Source organism: Pituophis catenifer, unplaced genomic scaffold, assembly GCF_029215685.1.
Source record: "Pituophis catenifer annectens isolate HBS135680 unplaced genomic scaffold, rPitCat1.0.hap2 SCAF_7, whole genome shotgun sequence".
Taxonomy (NCBI): Eukaryota; Metazoa; Chordata; class Lepidosauria; order Squamata; family Colubridae; genus Pituophis; species Pituophis catenifer.
Genome location: NW_027256887.1, coordinates 84,280,683 through 84,308,207, shown reverse-complemented (window position 1 = coordinate 84,308,207; position 27,525 = coordinate 84,280,683). Strand labels below are relative to the sequence as shown.

At 42.3% G+C, this 27,525-nt stretch overlaps 2 protein-coding genes across 2 annotated transcripts in view; one reads left to right on the top strand and one right to left on the bottom strand.

Annotated features, from left to right (window-relative positions):
• IRAG2 (inositol 1,4,5-triphosphate receptor associated 2) overlaps positions 1–1,999 on the bottom strand; it is a 77,718-nt gene extending 75,719 nt beyond the window's left edge. Inside the window, exons 1-2 of the mRNA XM_070947171.1 lie at positions 1,420–1,999; positions 191–301 (exon numbers count right to left, since the gene is read on the bottom strand). Of these exons, the coding sequence (XP_070803272.1) occupies positions 191–301; positions 1,420–1,999 (691 nt within the window). The remainder of the gene's footprint in view (positions 1–190; positions 302–1,419) is intronic.
• Positions 2,000–11,122: 9,123 nt separating this feature from the next.
• SPX (spexin hormone) lies at positions 11,123–24,987 on the top strand. Its single transcript, XM_070947908.1, has 6 exons — positions 11,123–11,128; positions 13,743–13,823; positions 15,990–16,047; positions 17,473–17,535; positions 23,278–23,364; positions 24,926–24,987. Exons 1-6 carry the CDS (start codon positions 11,123–11,125, stop codon positions 24,985–24,987), a joined length of 357 nt encoding a protein of 118 aa, XP_070804009.1.
• The last annotated feature ends 2,538 nt before the right edge of the window (positions 24,988–27,525 follow it).

Genomic DNA, 27,525 nt, shown 5'->3' with positions numbered 1-27,525 from the left:
AGAGGTGGAGGTCTGATTGCCACAATCAGAAGGTTGTGAGTTCGATCCTAGGTAGAGGCAGATGTAGGGTCTCCTGCTTGGGCCGAGGGTTGGACTAGATGACCTGCAAGATCCCTTCCAACTCTGTTAATCTGTTCTGTTATAAGTAGCCTCCCACATTCATTTTGGAACTCTTCAACTGTTACCTTACCTCTTCTTTCCACATCGCATGCAGAAAACATAGTAGTCAGTAGGTCTTCTTCACAAATCAGACTTATGTCAGAGTCTTCGTTGTCTCTGTTGTCCATTGCCACCTTCCATCCTATGAAGACAAACAACACTGGAAGCTGGTTTGTTTTTCCACAGGTAGCTAAAAGAATTGTTTTTAACTGGTTTTTTATTATTAATATTATTATTAGTTCAATTTATATGCCGCCTTTCTCCGGAGACTCAGGGCGGCTCAGGTGTTTTCCTGATCACTTTTTTTTAATGCCATATATATTTATCTGGATTAAATGTTTTTGAACTTTGAAGCAAAACAATTTGCTTCTCAAATTCAATTCTTCCCAAGTCTTATCTTTTCCTTCCTTCTGTTCACCTTGTACATTTATTACATCTAAAATCAGGTTGAAAAACCATTTTGTCTTTCTGACTGCCCTCCCATTGTTAGTTTCCACAAACTGGCCAAAGTCATACTACTGTATAAAAGGGCAGGATACATCATAAAAAGCAAAACCAGAGGGGATGGAATTGAATATAGAACAGAACAGAACAGAACAGAATAGCAGAGTTGGAAGGGACCTTGGAGGTCTTCTAGTCCAACCTCATGCTTAGGCCGGAAACCCTGTAGCATTTCAAACAAATGGTTGTCCAATCCCTTCTGAAAAACTTCCAATGTTGGAGCATTCACAACTTCCGGAGGCAAGTCATTGCACTGATTAATTGTTCTAACTATCAGGACATTTCTCCTTAGTTCTAGGTTGCTTCTCTCCTTGATTAGTTTCCACCCATTGCTTCTTGTCCTGCCCTCAAGTGCTTTGGAGAATAGCTTGACTCCCTCTTTTTTGTGGCAGTCCTTGAGATATCAGAATACAAAAACAAATCAGGGGTGGGTGAAATCCAGCAGTTTCTGACAGGTTCTGAAGAACCGGTAGCGGAAATTTTGAATAGTTTAGAGAATTGGCAAATACCACCTCTGGCTGGTCCCAGAGTGGGATGGGAATGGAGATTTTGCATTCCTGGAATGGGGTGGAAATGGAGATTTGGCAGTATTCTTCCCCTGCCACACCCACCAAGCCACGCCTACCAAGCCACACCACACCCACCAAGCCATGCCTACAGAACCGGTAGTAAAAACATTTGAATTTCAACACTGATACAAATACATACAATAATACAAATAACACAGAAGTAGCCTGTGTGGCTACCTTCAGTCCTTACCGAAGGAGAATCTTTTGGGTGGAGGAGAAGGAAGAGTGGGCTGTACGGATTTTGGTCCTTGGATAAATAAATCAGGACTCGATGTGAAATAGTTGCATTCCAGAGATGATGTGACCTTTGGCTCGATGTTAGAGTTGCCACAAAGATAATCAGAGGTTGACTCTCCATGTTTAATGAGATGGGGTGAACCGTTCCCTCTCTGGTTTACCAAAACCCATGATTTGTTGAGCTTCTCTTTATTCCCACCCAGAGAAAAGGACTCGGAGCGAATATCCGAAATACGTCGATGACGTGGTGTTTGCACTATGCCAGGGCTTGGAGAGAAGATGTTGTCACTGGAAGGACTTAGCAAAAAGAGGTTGGTGTCCAGGGAACTGTTGCTTTTTAGTGTCCTTTTCTTCAAGATTTCTTCTAGGTTCTTCTTTGTGTTACTCTGTGGACTGTCAAAGTTTTTTGATTGGAATTTTGGAATCTGCAAGGCAGGATTCGAAGCTTGGTCCATCATGTTGATAGCTTGGAGCTTTCTGCAAAGGCTGGCCACAGGATGATGGCGTTTCCCACATGTATCTTTGGAAGACATTCTGCCCCCTGTTTGAGAGGTTACCTTAAAAGTGTGTGTGTGGGAGGGGGGGAGAGATATAAATTTAAAAAAATGATAAGATTGAACCTTCAGATATTTCCTTCATTTATCCAAGATTTAAATTCAAGGACATTCAAAGTTAATGGGATGGATCACCGTTTTAACTTATTTTTCAGGTTTTAGTGTACAATAGGAACAATATAATTTAGCCAGAGAGATCTCTAAAATTTGTCAGCCCCCTCAATGTATTTCTCATCATTCTATCCATATAATTCAAGACTTACAGAATCGTTCAGATTCTTTTTTTTAATGGATTTTTTAAATTAGAGCTTTTTAAAGGATTTCTATGATTGCCCATCTCATAATTTTTTTTTTTTTATTACACTTTCATCTGTCAGGACCTCATCATTTTTCAGATTCTTATAAGAGTGGTCCTTGAATTACAATCATTTGTAAGTCATTTGTTAGTTCAAAATTACAAGAGCACTGGAAAAAAAACCACTCTTATGACCAGTCCTCATACTTATAACCATCCCAAGTCCCTTAATAAAGTCACGTAGGGTTTTAAAAAGTCGGCACTGCTACATTGAATTGGACCCAGAAACAAACTGGCAACCATATTTACCTGTTACAAGAGTAGCCAAAGGCAGGTTTTCAACATCAGGGATACAAATTGTTGCTTTTGAAAGCCAAAATGGCTGCCTGGGAACAAAATGGCTGCCTGGGAACAAAATGGCTGCCCAACGGGAACACCGCTTTCCCACAATGTTTCTGATCACGCTAGCAGGTCCTTCCTGCCATTCAAAAACATCCCTGTAAAGAAATCTGAGATGTTAAAAGGCCGCTGCTTTGATCTCTAGCATGCCAACTTCCTCATTAATTACTTTACAGAAGAATTTAAAGGGGGAAAAAAAAAAACCAAGGAAGGAGGTTAACACGCAGGCTGGAAACACAATAACAGCTTTCTGCACCACCTGATGTACACAACAACATGTCAACAATTTCCTCCTAAACAGGAGTGATCTGCAATGTTTTATCAGGAATTAGGAACCAAAACAGATAGGCCAATACATTTTTTAAAAGGAACCTCCTTGCAGGTTTTGAACAGCTAACGTAAAAAAGATCATACCGAGTTCACAATGGCAGCAATGCACTTAATTAATTAGAATTGCTTTTGATGGCAGCGGCATAGAAATATATTTAATAAATCCATCAACAACAACAAAAAAAAAAACCCCAGCTGATTCCATCTACTAGTCAAGTCAAGTGCCAAAGCGAAACCATCAATTCCTAACATTAAAAAGCAAACTCTCCCAAGTATTCCTTTGGCAGAAAAATAAAACTGCAAGGTGAATTTTGGCACAATATGAATACATTTGCATGCAATGCTATTCCAAAGAAGCTACAGTAGTGGCCAAAATTGTGGAAGCCTTTTGGGAAAAGTGTATTTTCTAAAACTAGCTAATAACATCACTTTTTTTGGAGTAGTACCATGAATGATTGTTTCTATTAACTGGGTTTTATTGCTGGGTCGTTTCTGACTAACAAGTTTCTTTAGTCAGCTCCATAGAGTTTCAATTGGGTTAAGGTCTGGGCTATTTCCAGGCCATTCCAGGAGTGGAATAGGATTATCTTGAAACTCCAAAAAAAAAAAAAAGTGGTGTTATTAGCCATCAAACCTCAAAAATATACTTTCCCCAAAATTTTGGCCACTACTGTATATAGTCCACCAACGATAATGTATTTTAGATTTCACATATTTTAAAGATTTGTCATTGAGCTTACATTTTCCTCTGCTTGGTGCTCACCAAAAAATTGTTTCTCAACCTCAGCCATTAAGATGCATGGACTTCAACTCCTAGAATTCCCCAGGCATGGTTGGCTAGGGAATTCTGGGAGTTGAAATTCATATCTCTTAAAAGTTGCTGAGGTTGAGAAACAGTGATCTAATATATTGGGTAAGCACCAAGTAGTGGGAAATGTAAGCTCAAATGATAAGCTTACATTATCTCAATCACAGTCCTAGAAATCAGAGAGGGTGAGTGTTTTAATCCAGCATATTTGAAGGTATCATGGTTGGAAAAAGCCCTGTAGAATTTAGAGCTCGTATTCTATATGAGACATAGAAAAGTTGCCTTCGGAAGCTGTGGAAGCTTCATCACTTGAGACTTTCAAAAAAAGATTGGACTGCCATTTGTCAGAAATGGTGTAGGGTCTCCTGCTTGGGTACAGGGTTGGACTAGATGACCTACAAGGTCCCTTCCCACTCTGTTAATCTGTTAAACTTCAACCAATTAAAATTGGACATAATAAATATAGAAACAGAATCCCCAGTAAGCATAGAATTACCCATCTTGAAAAATGCTGACTTTTTATTTTGATATAGCCCATTTTCTCCCATATTGGTGAAAAATGGGAGAAGACTCCAAAGGTTGATGACCACTGATTACAGATTAACAGAGTTGGAAGGGACCTTGTAGGTCATCTAGTCCAACACTGCCCAAGCAGGAGACCCTACACCCTTTTTGACAGAGGGCAGTCCATCTCTTCTTGAAAGCTTCCAGTGATGAAGCTCCCACAACTTCTGTTCCATTGGTTGACTGCATCCTTCAATATTTCATTTACTCCAAAATATAAACTAAACTGTTACATATATGTGCAGGCCTTCCCACCTAGGAGAACGCTGCTCTCATAACTAATATCACCTGCACAGAAATTTTCTTTCTAGAGGATTTGAAAGAAAGTCCAATTCAGCAGCGTTCCTTGGCAGAAATGCAAAAAAATAAAAAAAAACCAGTGGAAGCAACAAATAACAGCTTTCTGCACCACCTGATGTACACAACAACATGTCAACAATTTCCTCCTAAACAGGAGTGATCTGCAATGTTTTATCAGGAATTAGGAACCAAAACAGATAGGCCAATACATTTTTTAAAAGGAACCTCCTTGCAGGTTTTGAACAGCTAACGTAAAAAAGATCATACCGAGTTCACAATGGCAGCAATGCACTTTAAAAAAAAACAAACGAACAAATATTCCACCAGGATTTCTTGGCTCAATTCTGCTAACTTTCCTGCATAGACAGACAAATGTTGGGCTTTAAACTGCAAGAAACACAGCACAAAAATGAGAATTTTAAAGTTCTTTCAATATCATACCCCCAGGAACATTCAATGGAAACTCTTTCTCATTTTTTTTTCTTAAGCACTAATCAACAAGCCCAAAATAACCCTATAAAAGCAACATCAAGCTCTGAAAATAGAAAATCAAACTTATTCCTCTCTGCTACTAGAAGTCTGGGGTGGGGCGGGGCTAAATAAAGTCATGTGACCAGAAACACCGGTGTTATGTTGGCTTCTTAATTAGCCACAATTTCCTGCTTTTTAAATTGTGTTTCTCCCTTCTGTTATGGGAAGGGAGGGGGGACGTGAGAGGATATTCTGTCAGAAAGTGAGCATTTGAAAGGGACAATTCACCAGTTAATATTGTTTTTATGTAATTTGGAGTAATCTGGGTTGTTGAACAGAATGCTGGGGAAGTGTGTTGTTTGATTCTTTTTTTAAAAAAATACAACTTTATTGAGATTAAAAAAAAAGACAGAAAATTAATAGTCAAAGAATGGAAAAGAAGTCAGAATATAGAGAGAAATAGCAAATAGAGGCGCAATAAAATTAAAAATATAGAAAGATGCATTGTAAAAAAGTGACTTCCAACTTGCTTTTTTAGCAGATATAAATAACATTTATGTTCAACTCTTGCTCAACAAATGCAATATAACCTCCATTTTTAATCCATACATTTTACTAATATCAAATCCATATGTGTCATGATTTTTTCTGTTTCACTCAAAAAGTCCAAAAGACATGGGTGTGATTTCATGTTTATTGTATGAGGCACTCCAGTAGGCTTAATCCTAACAAACACCAGGGGTTTTTTTCTAAGAGTTTTACTTTAGGATAACCAACTTCATGCATCATCATAAATGGTTTGGCTTAACATAGCGTATTGTTCTTAAAACTCACATTTAAGAAAATCCTTGCTGAGCGTTATGCTTAACCTACTCTCAACTATTACCTTAAATCACTTTTCTGCTGCTATTAATAGGACAAATTATAAAAATCCACTTTTTGATTTTTTAAGTGGGAGGAAAATCTGCATTAATGGAATGTCTGAACTGCAACACAGCTGTTGAATGCAAAGGGGCTATAAGGGGGTGATAGACACAATAAACCTGCTGTTTTTCCTCACAAAAGTAGAGTTTTGTAGCTTTTTGAGATAGAATGCCTGCATATTTAAATTACCATTGATGCAGAAGCTAATCTTGCAGTGAGATCTCAATGCTTAAACTAATTATTACAGTTAGCAAACAAAATTGGACAATTTTTTCTTCTAGGAACATCCACCTGTGTTTTGTACTGCCTAGGACTCAGGCAAGGAAGATTGGCTGTTTCACCTGAGAAGGTTTGGGGAAAAACGAAGAAAACATTTGAGAAATGAGTAGAGAAGGGAATTAGGGGGATCAGCCATATTGAATTTAATTCTCACTAAAAGAGGTAAAGCAGACACAAGTGATGGCTCAACCTGAGCCCAAAATTTCTGTTGCTAAGCAAGGCAGTTAAATGCGCTTTGCCCGATTTTACAGCCCTTTGCCACAGTTGTTAAGTGAATCCCTGCGGTTGTTAAGCGAATCCCTGCGGTTGTTAAGTGAATCTGGCTTCCCCCACTGACTTTGCTTGTCGGAAGCCAGCTGTGAAGGTTACAAATGGCGATCACGTGACCTGGGACAGGGCAATGGTCATAAATATGAACCAGTTGCAAAGCAGCCAAATTCTGGTCACGTGACCACGGGGATGCTGCAGCGGTACAAAAACCAGTCATAAGGCTCTTTTTTCAGTGCCACTAAATGAGTGGTTGTAAATTGAGGACTGCCTGTATGTCAACACAGAAGGCACAACTACCGATGCCTCTTTTGAATTATATTTACCACCAGGGATCAGGATGTGACTCGTGTTATTTTACCAGGACTTGTCAGATATACATAGCCAGATCTTTTCTGTAGGGTACCAACCAACTACTAGAAATTAAACTCGTGGACCATTGCGCTTTAGATGATTAAATACAGTGGATTACTTTTAGGAGATCCTAGTACTCAGTGATTTTGGATGAAGAGATCTATACTGAATGTTATATTCAGTTCGCTTTCCTTAAGTTCTCAGTCTAGAGCAGGGATCAGCAACCCGCGGCTCTGGAGCCGCATGTGGCTCTTTTATCCCTCTGCTGCGGCTCCCTATCGCTGGTCGGCTCCACAATTGATAGGGCTTTCGGTTAGGACAGGTAGATGAAAGAGGATGCCATGGTAGGAGGAGACTATGGTGGGGAAACTGGCAGAGGAAAAAGGACGCCATGCTAGGAGGAGTCTGTATGGTGGGGGAACTGGACTTCCAGTTGGCTCCAGAATTGAATGGGGGGCTTCCGGTAGGACCTTTGTGGCTCTTTGAGTGTTTAAGGTTACTGACCCCTGGCCTAGAGAAATACAGATATTACATGCTAGCTCTCTGCTTTAGGTTTTGGAGCTCATCCTTCGCGTCTGTCATTTTGGGGGCTATTACGAATTGAATTGCTTCCCAGTGATCTCTAGCTTCACTGGTTCAGTCAGGTGGATGGCATAGGCTCCCCCCAATAGGGACCCATCGACCTGTTTGAACCTGATCGGGTGGGCCAGTCTTTTCGCTCTAATCCCAGTTTCAGGACCGTAGTTAGGTTAATCAAGCATCTAGTGCAGCCTGAGTCTATTAGGGCTTGAAAAGTCCCCTGGGTTCCTGTTTTTGGGCTGTTTGGGAAGATGAAGGGGTGGATCGGTTCACTCACCATTGGGTCATTTTCGCCTCGTTGTCATAGGGATCCAGCAATTGGTCATCGTTGGCTGGAGTTCCCCCCCTCCTTTCGGCTGGGTGGGGAGGGACCTCTTACAGCCTGGAGGGCTTTTCGGGATGTGTCGGCAGCACGCCTGGGGCCTCGTTCCGGTCAGCTAAGATTCTGTGCAGTTCGGAGAACCCCCAAATCCCACTCCTGGCTGGCCCCGCCCACCCTGCCCCGCCCTTCCCAGGAGTCCCCATGCGGCTTATTTTAGATGCAGGTAAGTGCAGGGTGCGCATGGAGGATCGGGGAGGGTGAAAAACAGGCCTACCGGAAGTTCAGGAAGGCCGGAAATGGGCCCGTTTCCAGCCTCCAGAGGCTGGGGAAGCCATTTTCACCCTCCCGGAGGCTCGAAAAAAATCTCCGGAGCCTGGGGAGGTCAATAATGCCGCCCCCGCCATGGTGCAGGAAGCCGACTAGGCCACGTCCACCATAGCCAGGCCCACCTAGCAACCAGGCAGAGAATCCTTTGCTAAAATTTTTGAAGCCCACTCCTATCTCCATGGTTTATGGATTCACATGAAACATTTGCCCCAAAGCAATCAACAGGACAAGTTAGCTCAAGGTAAGAACCTAAGCTTGGAGTTTCCTTGTGAAAAAGGTTTGGGGTTCATTGGAGCAGCCAATATGTTCAAAATCAGAAACAAGTTCACCCCAAAAGTTACCTTTTCTCCGTTGGGTATTATGACAAGGCCTGTCAAGTTGATGGACACTGCCCTTTTCCATCAGAACAGAGTGTGTGCAATAGTTGACTTTAACAAAGGGCCCCCCGCTGTTTTGGTGATCTTCTCTTCCCGATGCTGATTTCAGAATCATTGATTAAATGACAAAGCTGAGTTCTTGTCCATATTAAAGAGTGATGGGAAATGATCTGTATCTGACTAATGCTTTTTGACAGCACTTATCTAAGAGGAACAGGAAGGAAGCTTCACCTTAGTCATCTGTAGAGTCCATCAACTAAAATCAATTGGGACCATGCTAGGCATGATTTAATATAAGCATGATTAGGCATGGAGACAGCCCATTATTAATTGCTTCGTGACACCTTAAACAATCAAGAACTTTCATAAAATCCTTCCCTCCCTTCAGCCCAGAGGTGAAATGCTCCTGGTTTGAACCGGATCGCCCGATCTGGTAGCGATGGCGGCGGGTGGTTCGGAGAACTGGTAGCAAAAATCCCTGCCTCCCCCCCATGCCCAGCTGGGCCACGCGATCATCAGAGGCTTTTTTTTTTTTTACTTTTAAAAGCATTTTTTCTACAACCTCTTCTGAAGAAAAAATGCTTTTAAAAATTAAAAAAAAAAGCCTCTGATGATTGTGCGACCAGCTGGGATCGTCAGAGGCTTTTCAAAGCATTTTTTTCTGCAACCTCTTGGCCGAAGAGGTGGTAAAAAAAATGCTTTGAAAAGTCTCTGACGATCCCAGCTGAGTTGCCTGATTGGCAGAGGCTTTTCAAAGCATTAGAAAAAATGCTTTTAAAAGTTAAAAAAAAAAAAAACAGTTGGCCACGCCCACCCAGTCACATTACTCCCCCACCAAGCCACGCCCACAGAACCGGTAGTAACAAATTTTACATTTCACCTCTCCTTCAGCCCAAGATGCAGACGTACAGCTGCAACTTCCCCATTCATTATTATAACATTTAGAAACTGCCTTATCTCACTGAGGTTATCTTCCTCTTGAGGGTACCAAAATAGTGCAATCACTTCTGCAAATTTCAAGAACTGAAATTCGATGCATGTCGCCCAGTGACAAGGCACTGTAATTTAACACCAGCTGTCTGCAATTAAAGTAAGTTCGAATCTCGCCAGGCTCAAGGTTGACTCAGCCTTCCATCCTTTCTAAGGTAGGTAAATTGAGGACCCAGTTTGTGGGGGCAATAAGCTGACTTTGTATAAATATACAAAAGGATGAAGGCTATTGCTTAACGCACTGTAAGCCACCCTGAGTCTCCGGAGAAGGGCGGCATATAAATCAAATTAAAAAAAAAAAAGTGTGAAGATACCAAGTTGGGGTTTGTGTTTTGGAGGCTTGTAAAGTACCTGTCAAGTATTTGCAAGCCATTGGCACATGTGTCATATAGACACCAGTGGAGGCAGAGAGTGTCTCCACCCCTATGTGGAAAGGAGGGGCTTACCCTGAGTATAAAATCCCCTCCAACCTTTTCCACCTCGCTCTCTCTCTCTCCATCTCTCTCTTTTCATGTTTGTTCCTCATGAGACTTGATCTCTGTTGTACATAGTTAACATGATTTATCATATGAATAAATACGTTTAAGACATTTATTTATGCATCTGCCTCTGAACTCTTCTATGCTCCTGGGTGTTTCTACGATCCCAATTCCACAGTACCTCCCTCGAAAGAGCTAAAACTTTTGGGGTTCACAAATGAAGGTAAATATATGTGTCCCGGGATAAAATTTCAGGATCCAATCTGAGTTGGTAACCAGGATCAAAGGTTTATTCTTCTAAGGTTTTGGGCTTGTGCTGGAGCCCATCATCCCGGAATTTATCTCTCTCCAATATATTCTACAGATTATATTCACATGTGTTGGAAGAAATATCCATCTGGTTCAGTTCCAAGCCGGGAGAAAGACACTGGAAATATAGAGGCTGATTGGAAAGATGGCTACTCCATGGGAAGACATAAGGCTATAATTCATCCTAAGGTTACCCAACAAAGAATTAACTGACGTGATAATTTTTATATATCTCATTATTTCTACGTGTTTCACTTTTCTATTTTATGCTGTAACTGCTAATCTAATAGCAAATCCTTCATAAAAGTGATTACTTTACATTCTTGATTAAATTATCTTTCCATTGATATATAATTTTATGGTACTACTCCCCCCACAAAAAAAGTGGTGTTATTAGCTAGTTTTAGAAAATACACTTTCCCCAAAAGGTTTCCACAATTTTGGCCGTAGAGCAATATCGTCATTGCTACTAATGAATGCTAATGCGTATATGTCAGAATCCTGGATGACTTTTCCTTGGAAGACAGCACCCTCCCTCTTTTCCAGATGTCAGCCACTCCTTGACAAGAAATCCCTTCTGAATGCTTTATTTTTGCTTCCAATGGGGAGGGTGTTTCTACTCGGAAGGCTTAAATAGAGTTTCCAGCGTAATAAAAAACTCATCACATCACATCCTATCTATTAGAAACTCTCTCCTCCCAAAGATCAGATCCTCAGGACAACAGAAAATGAAGGTATGTAGGAGTAATGGTTATTTGTTCATGATTCTTAGATGATCAAGTATGTATCAAGTATGATCAACTATTCACTAAGTCTGCATTACTATTAGTCTTCTCATCGTTCCTATCACCCATCTCCTTCCACTTATGACTGCATGACTGTAACTTTGTTGCTTATATCCTTACGATTTATATTGATATTGATTGTTTCCTAGTATGATTTGATTGCTTATTTGTACCCTATGACTATCATTGAGTGTTGTACCTTATGATTCTTGACGAATGTATTTTTTTTTCTTTTTATGTACACTGAGAGCATATGCACCAAAGACAAATTCCTTGTGTGTCCAATCACACTTGGTCAATAAAGAATTCTATTCTGTTCTGTTCTGTTCTGTTCTGTTCTGTTCTGTTCTGTTCTGTTCTACTCTACTCTACTCTACTCTACTCTACTCTACTCTACTCTACTCTACTCTACTCTACTCTATTCTACTCTACTCTATTCTATTCTATTCTATTCTATTCTATTCTATTCTATTCACTTGTGGAACATCAGATTTCTCCCCGTATGGCTTTTAGGTATCGTGGTCACTGAAATCCAGAGAACACAATTAGCAGCCTAATGAGATCTTTGCAAAATCCAACATAGAAAATACGATCCAGAATTCTGCAACAGTTACGTTTATATTTTAAATATTATTGCCTATATCTTGGTCAAGGACTAATCTAAACTGGATTTTCACATGACATCTCTGGATTTTAACACAAGATCTTTTATCTCTATTTGAATATGTACATTTTTAAGAAGGATGAAAGCTATGAAAGTCAAGATGAAGGGCATAACTTGGTGAAAATTATGGTGTAAATTAATCATTGTCTGGATTAGCCATATGGCTAAAACAGCAAAAATCGCTGTCATTTCATTTCAGCTTCTATCTTTCTATCTTTCTATGTTTCTATGTTTCTATGTTTCTATGTTTCTATCTTTCTATCTATCTTTCTATCTATCTACCTACCTACCTACCTATCTACCTATCTACCAATCTACCTATCTATCTATCTATCTTTCTTAAACTTTGCACTCTTTAAAGTTTCCCCTCAGTAGAAAAATCATTTTTTTAAAACTAGGCATTCCTTTTGATTCAGTATTTGTTCCATAAGAGCCCAGTTATAACTGTATGATGTCTGTAGATGTGTGTGTATAGGTAGTCCTTGATTTATGACCAAAAAAGAGCCCAAAATCTCTATTGCTAATCAAGACAATTATTAAGTGAATTTTGCCTCAGTTGTTAAGTTAGCAACAAGCTTGTTGAGTGAATCTGGCTTCCCCATTGACTTTGCTTATCTGAAGGTCGCAAAAGGTGATTTGGTCCCGGGACACTGAAACTGTCATAAATATGAGTCAGTTGCCAAGCACCTGAATTTTGATCATGGATGTTGCAACGGTTGTAAGTGTGAAAAATGGTCATAAGCCACTTTTTCCATTGTAAAGTGCCATTGTAACTTCAAATGGTCACTAAACAAATATTTGTAAATCAGGGACTACCTGTATTTCGAAACCGTTACATAAATAAAATGAGCAGAAGCGTTCCTTAAGCCCTGCATAAGAAGGCAATATTAGGAAGGAATACAGACCTGTTCCTCCCTGACTCATTTGGATATAACCAGAGGTGGTTTTCAGCCGGTTCGGACCAGTTCAGGCGAACCAGTAGCTCTGACGATCAGTTGTCCCCGCCCACCTGCCCCCGCTCTATCCTGTCCTTTATTTCCTGCTTTGTAGCTCATTTCAGTTGCGCGGTACAGCTGATATCCCCCCCCTCACTGTTCTACTTACCGTTGCTGACTTGAAAGGTAAGCAGCTGAGCTTCTAAGTGCTCCATTTTCAGCGCTGCACGCAAGCACACGTGCATGCACGAAGCACACCCTCACCAAACTGTTTGTTAAACCAGCAGCATTCCACCACTGGATATAACAAGCAGAGGACAAAAAGCCCAATCAGATTTGCCAAAAATGTTTAGTTCCAGTCTTCTATCTAATGTATGAAAGCTACTTCCTTATCTGGACAATCTTGAAAGACTGAGTAAGATTCTCTTCAGGCCAATAAAGTCTTTATTGAGGAGATAGATATAGTTCATAGGACCGTGATGGTGTGGTGGCACGCGAGCATTGCCCTAGCTCAGTTCCAGCGCACATGTGCATGCCAGCCAGCTGATTTTTGGGCCATTTCTAGCCTCCGGCGAGGGTGGAGGAGGCTGTTTTCGCCCTCCCTATGCTTCAAGAAAGCTTCTGGAGCCTGGGGAGGGCGAAAAAATGGGCCTACTGGGCCCACCAGTAACCTTTTTGCCGTCGCATGTCAAAAGCGGGGGAAGTACAGGGGTAATGCAGGGGGGGGGTCATGCGCACATGCACAGGGCGCAGGAGGGCATTGAATTATAGGTGTGGACACGCACGCACATGATCCCCCCGCACTCCCCCCGCTTTTGGCACGTGACGGCAAAAAGGTTAGCCATCACTGTCATTGGAGCAAAGCAGACACCATAAAATGCCTTATGGATGTTGAAAAGCTAAACGCTTGTTTTAATGCTGAATAACGGGGAGCCCATCACAATGTTTTCTTGGTTGTTTTTAGCGACTGCACAGGTGGACAAACGGTCCTTTGGCCCTCTACCTTTTGGCATCGTTCATCACTTTTTCCTGGGGCGTTCCTCAGGTAAGGAGAAACTTGTGTCTGTTATTTAGTCACCTGTCTGTAAACTCTTAAGTTTATGCAACCTGTTCGGCCAGCTTAACAGAACATAAATGATGTTTATAGAACAATGAAATGATGCCTTAACATTATGGCCAAGTTGAAATACCATTGACTGGACTCCCCAATATACTGGACTGTAAACTAAAGACAAAATTTCCCTCTAGTCACATCCAACTGCACAGGGCTGGTATTCACTTACTTTCCCATCCGGTTCGCAAATGCGCATGCGCGCCCTGTCCACACATGCACCCAGCCTTCCATGCATGCACTTTGCTAGCATGTGGACCTTCTGCGCTTGCGCCCGGCCTCAAAAATCATGCCTAAAAGGAATGGCATACAGCCGGGGTGGGGGGGGTGGGGGGGTGGGGGCAGGAACGCATACGATTTCTGCTACCGGTTCGGGTGAACCGATCCGAACCGGCTGAATGCCACCTCTGCAACTGCAGGTAAATTCATGAATATTGGTAGCCATACGGAAGTGGTTTGCCATTGTCTTCTTCAAGGAAATTTTATTTATTTCTTTATTTCCTAGACCAGTCTACAATCCTGATATTCCCCGGAAGTCTTCCTTTCAAAGAGGCCTGACCTTGTTTGTTTGTTTGTTTGTTTGTTTGTTTGTTTGTAAATAAATAAATAAATAAATTTCCCCTGTAAGATGACTCTGGGTGTCTTAGCTCCATTTCCACATAATTTGAGGAACCCAGTTGATGGGAGTATAAATGTAATAATAATATTTTTTTAAAAAATACCATCTATTTGCAAATTCCTGAGAAATGTGAGGAGAAAATTGGCAGCTTTGTAGTCCACAATGAAGTTGTTATCTAAAAACAAGGAAGTTGTTATCAAGTCCCCACCTTAATGAACTGTATGATATAAGGTGAAAATCCGGTTGCTGAAATTTGTGTAATATTATCCCGTAGCCTTTTAATAAAATCTTGTTAAAGGAAATGCAGGCAATCTTGTTTTCAGCTTCCAAGTCAGCTACCAAGCCTGACAATATTCAGGTGTAAATTCTGTTTCTTGTACCAGACCGCTTCTAAAATTTGTCTGGTAAACAGCAAATGTCAGGTCTGCATTCTCTCGTCACAAAATTATTTTTTGAAAGAAGACAAAAAGAGAGAGGTGGGAGAGGGAGAGGGAGAGGGAGAGGGAGAGGAAGAAAGGGAGAGGGAGAAAGAGGGAGAGAGGGAAAGAGGGAGGGGAAGAAAGGGAGAAAGAGGGAGAGAGGGAAAGAGGGAGGGAGAGAGGGAGGGAGAGAGAGAGAGAGAAGGAGAGGGAGGGAGAGGAAGAAAGGGAGAGGGAGAGAGAGGGAGAGAGAGGGAAAGAGAGAGAGGGAGGAAAGGAGGGGGGAGGGAGAGAGCGGGACAGGGAGAGAGAGGGAGAGAGGGAGAGAGAGAGGGGGGGAAAGAGGGAGAGAGAGGGAGAGAGAGGGAGAGGAAGAAAGGGAGAGGGAGAGGGAGGGTGGGAGGGAAGGAGAGGGAGGGAGAGAGGGAAAGAGGGAAAGAGAGGGAGGGAGGGGGAGAGAGAGAGTGGGAAAGAGGGAGAGAGAGTGGGAGAGGAAGAAAGGGGGAGGGAGGGGGAGGGAGGGAGAGAGGGAAAGAGGGAAAGAGAGGAAGGGAGGGGGAGAGGGAGAGAGTGGGAAAGAGGGAGAGAGGGAGAGAGAGGGAAAGAGGGAGAGAGGGGGAAAGAGGGAGAGAGAGGGAGAGGGAAAGAGGGAGAGAGAGGGAGAGGGAGAGAGAGGGAGAGAGGGAGAGAGAGGGAGAGGAAGAAAAGGAGAGGGAGGGTGGGAGGGAGGAAGAGAGGGAAAGAGAGGGAGGGAGTGGGAGAGGGAGAGAGTGGGAAAGAGGGAGAGAGAGTGGGAGAGGAAGAAAGGGAGAAGGAGAGGGAGGGAGAGAGGGAAAGAGAGGGAGGGAGGGGGAGAGGGAGAGAGAGGGAAAGAGGGAGAGGGGGAAAGAGGGAGAGAGAGGGAGAGAAAGGGAGAGAGAGAGAAGTAGAGAAAGGGCGACAGAGAAAAACCATCAGGAAGGATAGGGAAACTAAAACTTGAAGCTGAATTTGTGTACTATCAACGGTTTGTTGGTTATGTTCATCATCTGGCTGTGTTTTTTCCTCGTTTTCATCCAAAAGGGTCACTTCCAAAGAAGAAACTGGACTCCTCAGGCCATGCTGTATTTGAAGGGCTCCCGTAAGTCCCAGTGGCAATTCATCTCTAGAAAAAGAGGCCAGAAATGGGGTTTTCTTGCACTTTCTACCACAGTCAAATATTGGCAATAGGAATCAAAAGCGTGTTTTGCAACGGCTACACTCATCCCAGGTTACAAAGCGCAGTGGCTGGGCTCATAAAGTACAGTATAATCCTCGACCTACATCAGTTCATTTAGTGACCGTTCAAAGTTACAACGGCACTGAAAAAAACTGACCTACGACTGTTTTTCCAGGCTTCTGGTCATTGCAGCATCCACATAATCCGGGGATCAAACGTCGTCCACTTGGCAGCGGATTCATATTGAAGATGGTTGGGGTGTCCCAGGGTCATGCGATCAACTTTTCTGACAAGCAAAGTCAACAGGGGAGCCAGATTCACTCAATAACCGTGTTACTAACTTAAGAACGGCAGCGATTCACTTAACAACTGTGGCAAGAAAGGATGTAAAATGGGGCAAAACTCACTTAGCAACACGTTCCAAAGGTGCTTTTTCAAAAGGCAACTGGACTTTCTGGATTCTGTTTGAAGACGTTTCTCTTCTTATCCAAGACACTTCTTCAGAACTGAAGACTTGGATGAGAAGAGAAACGTCTTCAAAGAAAAACCAGAAAGTCCAGTTGCCTCTTGAAAAAGGATCTTTGGGACAACCATGACCTGGATGGCCGAGAATCTCCATAGTCACTTAGCAACAGAAATTTTGGGCTCAGTTGTGGTTGTAAGTGGAGGAACTCCTGTACCAGGGGTGAAATCCAGCAGGTTCTGACAGGTTCTGGACAGGGGTGAGTTCTACTTGCCTTTACTACCAGTTCGCAACAAGATCGTGTGCACGCACTTGCTTCGCTCACGCACGAGCCGTGCTTTTGCACATGTGCAGAAGCTTTTGCGCATGCGCAGATCGCTTCTGATGATGTCAGGGTCAGTGGGCGGAGCCTCCCACTGGTTTTACTACCGGTTCTATAGAACCAGTCTGAACTGGGGGCAACCCACCACTGGTTCTGGAGAACCGGCAGCGGAAATTTTGAGCAGTTCGGAGAACCAGCAGCGGAAATTTTGAATAGTTCGGAGAACCGGCAAATACCACCTCTGGCTGGCCCCAGAGTGGGGTGGGAATGGAGATTTTGCAATATCCTTCCCGTAGGAGTGGGGAGGGAATGGGGATTTTGCAGTATCCTTCCCCTGCCACACCCACCAAGCCACGCCCACAGAACCGGTAGTAAAAAAAATTGGATTTCACCGCTGCCCTGTACCAATCCATTATTTAATTTATACCTTAAGCATCGTTCCAATAAATTGAAATCCGTGTCAGATTTTCCTCTAACGTAGGAAATGGTTCTAGCCATTGAAGCTTATTCTGATTCATTGAAGGGGTTGGATAGATGACCTTCCCATTTTTTTGCTTTTCAGAAGGCCGTCGGTTTATCTCAGAGGAGAGCCAGCAAAAGGCATTGTATGACCGGTTGATGCAAGGTAAGAGGACTTGTGAATGGGGAATGACCTCTTTATCAAAAGGTAAACTTGCTATTCCCCAGCCCAGGGGTCGGCAATCTTAAACACTCAAAAGAGCCATTTGGACCTGTTTCCCACAGAAAAGAAAACACCGGGAGTCACAATACCCTTCCCATGCCTGACTATTTCCTGAAAGTAGCATATGTAGTTGAATTAAACTTGCTGTTTTCTTCTGAAGCTTTTCTTTTCTTGGAATTTATCCATGGTTGGCCTACCGGGGGTCGAAAAGTTCAATAAATCGCGTGCTGGTGGGTGTCGCACATTGGTAAGGTGACCAGATTTTAACATTGGTAAAGAGGGACATTGTGGGCGTGGCTTATTTTGTGGGCGTGGCTAGCTGGTCATGTGACTGGGTGGGCGTGGCTAGCTGGTCATGTGACCGGGTGGCCATGGCTATGTGTATAGGGAAAGGTGAACAGATTTTAACATTGGTAAGAGGGACACCATTGTGGGCGTGGCTTATTGTGTGGGCGTGGCTTGGAGGCCATGTGACTGGGTGGGCGTGGCTAGCTGGTCATGTGACCAGGTGGCCATGGCTATGTGTATAGGGACTACTCAGAGGGCTGGAAAGTCATTTCTGACAGGTCCTCACACTTTTGACTGGTCCTCACACTTATGACCATCCTCACATTTATGCCCGTGCAGCATTCTTAACAACCATGTCACTCATTTCACAACTGCTTCTCTTCAGCATGGTGACAAGATAGGGCAAAAAACGTAAAATGTGAGGACAGTCGTAAGTTCGAGGACTGGTCAAAAGTGCGAGGACCAGTCAAAAATAACTTTTTCAGCCCTCTGAGTAGTCCATATGCACAAAAGGACTAACCAGAGGGCTGAAAAAAGTCATTTCTGACAGGTCCTCGCACTTTTGACTGGTCCTCACACTTATGACCATCCTCACATTTATACCCGTGCAGCATTCTTAACAACCATGTCACTCATTTCACAACTGCTTCTCTTCACCATGATGACAAGATAGGGCAAAAATGTAAAATGTGAGGACAGTCGTAAGTTCGAGGACTGGTCAAAAGTGCGAGGACCAGTCAAAAATAACTTTTTCAGCCCTCTGAGTAGTCCATATGCACAAAAGGACTAACCAGAGGGCTGAAAAAAGTCATTTCTGACAGGTCCTCGCACTTTTGACTGGTCCTCACACTTATGACCATCCTCACATTTATGCCCGTGCAGCATTCTTAACAACCATGTCACTCATTTCACAACTGCTTCTCTTCACCATGATGACAAGATAGGGCAAAAACGTAAAATGTGAGGACAGTCGTAAGTTCGAGGACTGGTCAAAAGTGCGAGGACCAGTCAAAAATAACTTTTTCAGCCCTCTGAGTAGTCCATATGCACAAAAGGACTAACCAGAGGGCTGAAAAAAGTCATTTCTGACAGGTCCTCGCACTTTTGACTGGTCCTCACACTTATGACCATCCTCACATTTATGCCCGTGCAGCATTCTTAACAACCATGTCACTCATTTCACAACTGCTTCTCTTCACCATGATGACAAGATAGGGCAAAAATGTAAAATGTGAGGACAGTCGTAAGTTCGAGGACTGGTCAAAAGTGCGAAGACCAGTCAGAAATAACTTTTTCAGCCCTCTGAGTAGTCCATATGCACAAAAGGACTAACCAGAGGGCTGAAAAAAGTCATTTCTGACAGGTCCTCGCACTTTTGACTGGTCCTCACACTTATGACCATCCTCACATTTATGCCCGTGCAGCATTCTTAACAACCATGTCACTCATTTCACAACTGCTTCTCTTCACCATGATGACAAGATAGGGCAAAAACGTAAAATGTGAGGACAGTCGTAAGTTCGAGGACTGGTCAAAAGTGCGAGGACCAGTCAAAAATAACTTTTTCAGCCCTCTGAGTAGTCCATATGCACAAAAGGACTAACCAGAGGGCTGAAAAAAGTCATTTCTGACAGGTCCTCGCACTTTTGACTGGTCCTCACACTTATGACCATCCTCACATTTATGCCCGTGAAGCATTCTTAACAACCATGTCACTCATTTCACAACTGCTTCTCTTCACCATGATGACAAGATAGAGCAAAAATGTAAAATGTGAGGACAGTCGTAAGTTCGAGGACTGGTCAAAAGTGTGAGGACCAGTCAAAAATAACTTTTTCAGCCCTCTGAGTAGTCCATATTCATAAAAGGATACAGTAATAGAGAGGGGTGAAGGAAGGGAAGGGAAATTAGAGTATGAGTGAGGGTAAGAGGGGGAGGAAGAGAGGAGGAGAAGGAGAAAGGAAGAGGAAGTAGGGAGGAGAAGAAGAGGGGGGAAAAGAAAGTAAGAAGGAAAGAAAAGAGAGAGGTGGTAGGTTTGAGGAGAAAGATTGCTGTACAATAAAAAAGATGAAAGGGAAGAAAGCCAACCCCAAACAAATATAAAGATATTAAGATAAAGAATGAATGGTTAAACTTTAAAGAATAAAAGAGAACAAATATGAATAAATAGCAGTAATTAGAAACACACATACAAACATACAATTTATTTTCTTTGAACAGAGTATTTGGCCGGTTCACAAATTTAAACAGTGTTTAGTCACTTCAATTAAATTTACAATTTCTATATTTCCTTTTTGCCATATTTATTCCTCATCTATTTTTTTTAAAAAACCAATATTACCCTTCATCCTCATCTCTAATCTTAATCAAATTCAATTTTTCCCTTCTATTCTATATTATACCCCTTTCCATTGTCATCTATTTTTATATCCATCCTCACATTGTTTAATTATGTAATTCTGTAATACAGTTGTTTAATACAAATTCAACATTTTAATATAAATCAATTAGTTATAAAACTATCTTTTTTGTATATTAATCAATATGAACATGAATATTCCAATTATTTCCATGCAATCCAATTTCTTACAAATCAATTAATTATATTTACCAATAATAATAAACCAAATAATTTCCCCCCTATATTTCTCTGAACCACAACTTAACCATTTCTGCTTTCAACACAATATACAATTAATAGTATCTCAATTATTATAATTCCCTAGTTAAATACAGCTTTTTTTTCTTTTGTGTTTTAAAATCTTGAACTCTCCTCCTAAATTTCCCATTGTTTGCAGTTTTTCACCTACCTTTTTTGGGGAGGAAAAATAAAAATAAAAATAAATCTCTCTCTGCCTCATTTTGTCACGTTGCACCAAAGATCCTGGTTTCGGTTTCTTTTCTGCAGCTTAGCTAGGGGAAAAAAAAACTGCTTCAGGAACTCTTTACACTGATTGCCTGTAGGGCGGCCCTTTGAAGCCCCGGGCAAGAGTTTAAAGAGTTTTTTTTTCTTCTAGCCATCAGCTGGGGCTCAAGAGGCAACGGGACTCAGGGGGCAGAATGAAAAATCGGGACTTTTTTGAAACGCCGCGGGACGCGGGACAAATTGCTAAAAATCGGGACTGTCCCGTCAAAAGCGGGACGTCTGGTCACCTTACACATTGGCGGTTGTGACACATATTTTGAGTGACAGGGAGCCGCAGCAGAGGGATGAAAGAGCCACATGCGGCTCCAGAGCTGCGGGTTGCTGATTCCTGCCCCAGCCTTATTTCTTCTAGCTGCATTGGGACTTCAACTCCCAGAATTCCCAGACCAGGCCAAGGACTCTGAAGCAGGGGTGGGCAATTAATTTTTGCAGGGGGCCACATGAGAAGCTGGAACTGTTGTGGAGAGCCGAATCAATAGGGCTATGAAGGAGCATAGGGGTATACGCATGCACGCCACTGGTAGAATTCAAAATACTACCAGTTCTGTGGGCATGGCTTGGTGGGCATGGCATGGCTTGGTGGGCATGGCTTGGTGGGCGTGGCAGGGAAAGGATACTGTAGCACAGTGGACTAATGCACTGTTATTAACATCTGCTGCTTGCAATTACTGCAAGTTCAAATCCCACCAGGCTCAAGGTTGACTCAGCCTTCCATCCTTTCAAAGGTAGGTGAAATGAGGACCCAGATTGTGGGGGCAATAAGCTGACTTTGTATAAATATACAAAAGTATGAAAACTATTGCTTAATGCATTGTAAGCCGCCCTGAGTCTCCGGAGAAGGGCAGCATATAAATTAAAAAAAAAAAATCTCCATTCCCTCCCCACTCCGGGAGAAGGATACTGTAAAATCTCCATTCCCTCCCTACTCCAGGGGAAGGTTACTGCAAAAATCCCCATTTCCTCCAGATCAGCTGGGGCTCAGGAGGCAGAGAATAGATGTGGGCGGGGCCAGTCAGAGGTATTTGCCGGTTCTCTGAACTACTCAAAATTTCTACTACCGGTTCTCCAGAACTGGTCATAACCTGCTGAATACCACCTCTGATGCACGCATATATGTAATTTTTTTTAAAATAGTCATTTTCGAAATAAAAGCATTACACTTGTATTGGGTGCATGGCATACACTTATTTACATTTGATTTCTAATTTCTGATTGACTTCACATGGGCTGGATAGGAACAGCCAAAAGGCCAGATGTGGCCCAAGGACCGTTAAAACTTGGAGGGTCCAAGCTTGGGGAAGGCTGTGCTCCCTATTCATCAAAGTGTTAGGATTCAAAGAATAAGAATGAAATGATTTAAATATTAACCTTAAAATCTTAGAGAGCTAGTCCTTGGGTTATGACCATAAATGAGCCCCAAATTGCTGTTGATAAGCAAGACAATTGTGAATTGCCTACTTTCTTGCTACAGTTATTAACTGAATCACTGCTACTGTTACGTTATTGACGTGATTTTTAAGCGAATCTGGCTTCCCCGTTGACTTTGCTTGTCCTAAAGGTCCTAAAACTTTCATAACTTGAAAAAACACCTTTGAGACAAATTCCCTAGTTTTTTCTGATATGGCTTGGTCCTAGTATGGTCATAGCTTCTCAGTTGAAACTATGGTTGAATCTGTCCATATGCAGTTGTGGATACTCCAAAACTGAAGGCTTTTCAAGAAGAGGTTGGACAACCATTTGTCTGAAATGGTATAAGGGTTTCTGTTGTGGCTCCATTGCCTGAGCCTGGGCTATCGACAGATGCAGACTCTGACAGTGAGGGAGAGGAGTTGGCAAGGCCTCCCTCTCCAGGACCCTTCTCTCTGGCAATGCCTCCGGAAGACACCGAAGGCCAAGAGATAGGCCCAGAGCCAAGCACGTCCCCGCAGCCACAGGTGGACAGTGACGAAGGAGATAAGTGCTGGCTGGATCCTCAACAGTGGCGCAGGGAGAAGCGTGCGCAGCAGAGGGGAAGGCATGCCAGAGATTAGCTGAGTCACTGGACCACACCCCACAGGGTATAAATGTGGGTGTGGTGGCCGGTTCAGTTTGTGACGAGCAAAAACTAGAAATAATCCATGATCTCTGTGTTACTGGACTTCTGCCTACCTTGTCGGACTGCATTTGGACTAATCCTTGTATTGCTGAAACTTTGCCTGTTTTATCGGAATGCTTGCAGTCTAATCTTTGTTTTGTGTGAGTAAAGTCTGAATTGGCAACTAGCCACTGGGTTGCTGCCAGCTTTATCTTCAAAGACTTTGTCGTGTGTCTTATTAACTCCGGGCCGTCTGTGGGGGTTCGTGTGTGGGACGGGGACAGAACAGGTTTCCTGCCTGAGCAGGGGGTTGGACTAGAAGACCTCCAAGGCCCCTTCCAACTCTGTTATTCTGTTTTTCTCTTATTCATATGTTGCGATTTTTTTTTCTTTGCAGAACCCAGCAGTCAAAATGTGAACCCTTTAACCCTTTCTGAAGACACACTGATGTTTCTTTCCTCCCTGCAGAAGATGCAAAACGAAGGTGAAAGTTTCAAAAGTTCCTGTAAATGCAACAAAGGGTGGCTTCATTTTAGTTTTTGAAGAGCATTTATTAAGCCCATTGGTCTTTTGTTTGGTTACTAGGATCATTTGAATTTTAATACTTTTAAGTTAAGGAATTAACAGAATAACAGAGTTGGAAGGGACCTTAGAGATCTTCTCGTTCAGGGGTATCAAACTGGATTTCTTTGAGGGCCAGATCCAGTGGTGGGTTGCTACCGGTTCGCCCCGCTTTGGGTGAACCGGTAGTAGCGGCGGCGGGAGGCTCCGCCTACCCAGAGCCTCCGCGCAGGCCCTGCACTTACCTGGCATCCAAAATGGGCCATGTGCAGACTCCTGGGAGGGGAGGGGCCAGCCAGTCCTTGTAACTACCGGTTCGGCGAACCAGATGTAAAATTAGTACCCTGTGCGCCTGAACCGGTCCGAGCCAGCTGAATCCCACCTCTGCTTGACTCTCTGAGAAAGGAATGTTATTATGACTATATATCATCCTGGCTCTATAGAATCCCCCCTCCCAGTTTCCCACAGTAGTAAATGTGGCAGGCCTGAAGAGCCAATGAAAAAGATGGCTTCCAGGCCTGACAGTAAGTTGAGGATTGCCTGTACAAGCTCTCTTTGAGGGCTTGGAGAAAATGCAAGATTGTATGATAGCATGGGGGCGAAATTTTGGATATCCCCTTGACTTCCAGCAATGGGAACAGATTTGGTTGAAAAATATGAAATTAACCATGGCCTCCTCATATAAAGAAAACATATATAAAATGTTATACCGGTGGCATCTCCCCCCGGCGAGATTAGCTAAAATGTTTCCCGGGACATCTGCCTGCTGTTGGAAGTGCGGTTACAGTAATGGAACCTATTTTCACCAATGGTGGACCTGCCCGCAGGCGGTTAAATATTGGAAAAAAATACGGCAATGGATTTTGGAAATTACACAGATTAATTTGGAATTAAGACCTGAGATTTTCCTATTGGGGGCAAAACCTTTGAATGTTAAATCAGATATATGGTTCTTGTTGATTCACATTATCACTGCAGCAAGATTAGCGTATGCGCAGGAGTGGAAAAATCAATACTTACCGATAGATTTGAAAATAATATATAAAATTAATGAGTGTGCGGAATCAGATAGATTAACTAGATTGATCAATGGTAAAAAAGATTCAGAATTTTATAACAGTTGGAAAGTATGGTGCGATTGGGTCCAGAAAAGGTGGGATAGAATAGATATATGATGATGATGTATATATATGATGGCAAATATGTATGCATAAAGGAATGACTTTATACTTATGGACAATGTAATCATATTATACCATGGTGGCAGGATTGTATATTTTATTTGTGTATTGGTGTATAGAAAATATTAATAAAAATTATATATTAAAAAAAAAAGAGAGAGAAAATGCAAGATTTAAATCTATTTTATCAATGAAGTCACATGCAGATAATGTTAATGATGGGGTAACCATCATTAAGATTGTGCAACCAATCTTGGATTTGTGAGGGTGCTCCTCATAATCACTCTTTCTTCTTTGCTTTAGAAAATGAAGAAAAGGCTCCCGAGAGAACCGGATATTTTGCTGATGGTCTATTAAATTGGTGAAAGTTTTTCAACCTTAAATGGGAACGTGGGGTGAATTTAAAAGGAAAATGTATTCTGTACAAGACCATTTTTTTTCCATTCATCTTCTCAACTTCCTTCTCTAAAATTCCTGAGTTGGTCGCTGGTCAATATCTTCTCAATGTCAATCATTCTGCAGTATCAATACCAAACAATTAAAGGCATTTTTTTTCTGCTTAGAAAAGATGTTGATGTGCTGTTATTATGATGTTCAACCTGCTTATTTTACTTCCCATTGACTTTTGCAAATGTATTAAGATCAAAGAGGGCATCCTTAGGTGAACAACTCTCTGAAATTGTAAAAATGTGTACTACTTTTACAAATATAATTCTAAAACTATAATTGTAAAAAAATATTACCCAAAAAGTACTTCATTATGGGAAATCAGTTCTGGATCATTTCCCCAATTGGCTATTTATCTATTAGCGTAATGTTTGAATCCATAATATATCGGTTTTATGGCTTCTCCCAATAAATAAATTAAAATGTTATTCAAAAGATATATATGAGAGAAATGCAGTGTTGCGTCCAACCTACAATCTCCAAAATACTCTGGGGAAGAGAGTGATTCATAAACCAGATGAGATCCTTAAGATATATCTAGAAAAGATAATAGAAATAATGGCGATGATGCACAAATGAAAGCCTTTTAAAAAAATTATTGAAAGAAAATATGACATTTATTGTCCTAAAACAACTTGAAGATAATATCTAACCAACATTCTCTGCATTTAAAAAAAATAGGATTCAGGCTGGCTGCTATACAAATGGAAATCTCAGGGCTGTTGGCTAGACTGGGAGGTTGAAAAAAATCTCTGAATAAAACAATGGCATATTGTTATCAAGAAAAATCTAGATGCATCCATAAAATCGTTGAGAGTTGCTCTTGATTCAAAAGAGGATTAACGCCCAGGATGAGGGTGTTCTCTGTGGGCGCACTGACCCTCTGGAATGGGTTACCCACGGGCTCCGGACGGCCCCCGACCTCCGCTCTTTCCGCTGTGACCTGAAGACATGGCTTTTTCAACAAATGTGCTGATCTGATGAGTGATTTTTAATTGGGAGATTTTAATTGATTATTTTAGTAGCTTTTTTACTGTTTTTATCGTTTTAATTTCTGTGAGCTGCCCCAAGTCCTTTGGGAGAAGGGTGGCATATAAGTATAAGAAAAATAAATAAAATAAATAAACTTCCTGGAGTGTTAAAAAAAAAACAACATGATGAAATGGCGACCTATTTAACCATCTGTGTTATTTGAATTAAGTACTGATTTCCAAAGCAGCAATTATGAGATAGTCCTTATTTGTGTTTCAGAACAAACCTGGTGGCCTGTTTTGAGACTAGGAGGCCTCCCTGCACTTACCTGGGAGCCAAAATGGGGTGTTTGGGGACACCTGGAAGCAGCTGGGTGGGAAGGGGTAGAGCCAGCCAGGAATTTAACTCCTGGTTCGCCCGAATTGGCCCGAACCGACTGAATCCCATCACTGTGTGGAATCATGCGATATCACATTGGTGAGCCTACAGCAAGATGGCTTCTGAGCTAGATCAAATCTGTATTTAGAAGTTATTGATCTTGCTGATAAAGAAGAAATGAGTGATATACAAACATTTACCCAGAGGAATTTTAGTGAGTTCCATGGCATTTATGCCATCTATATCAGTGGTGGGTTGCCCCCGGTTCGGACCGGTTCGCAAGAACTGGTAGTAAAACCAGTGGGAGACTCCGCCCACTGCCCCGGATGTCATCATAGGCGATCTGCGCATGTGCAGAAGCTTGGCACACATGCAAGCGAACCAAGCGCACGCACACGATCCCATTGCAAACCAGTAGTAAAGGTAAGTAGAACCCACCCCTCTTCTATATCTTTAAAGCTTTAGCATTCGCAAAGCCTGGGATTGGGGGATGGATGGCATTTAAATTTAGTAATAAATTAAATTTTTTCTAAAGGTAATGAACTCCAAGTGACATCTCTGACCTTTTAAAATAACCTGACCCTTCCCAAATGATTTCCTTGAGTGAGTTTACACAAATAATAAATGCTTTATTGTAGATCTGAAAAAGTTCAGACTGACAAAATATAATTTTATTGATTCATTCAGCACAGGGGTGTCAAACTTGATTTCACTTAGCCTCCTGCAACCCTCTACCAGTGAAAATGGAGCTCGGGAGGGCCGCACGCAGCCCTCCCGAGCTCCATTTTCACTGGCAGAGGCACTGTGGGCCGTTCCTTCACTGTTTCCAGGGAGGCCCTGCAGGCCAGATCTAAGCACCCTGTGGGCCGGATCTGGCTCCTGGGCCTTGAGTTTGACACCCCTGATATAGCTGATAGCATAGAGTAGGAGTGTCAAACTCACGTCATCACGGTGGTGTCACATGATGTATCAGGACTTTTTCCCCCTTCGCTAAACTGGGCATGAACGTGGCCAGCTCGTGACACATCCAGCCCACGGGTTGGGACTTTGACAGCCCTGGCACAGAGCATAGTTCCCCAAGTGGCTGGCACGCCCATGTGTGCAGC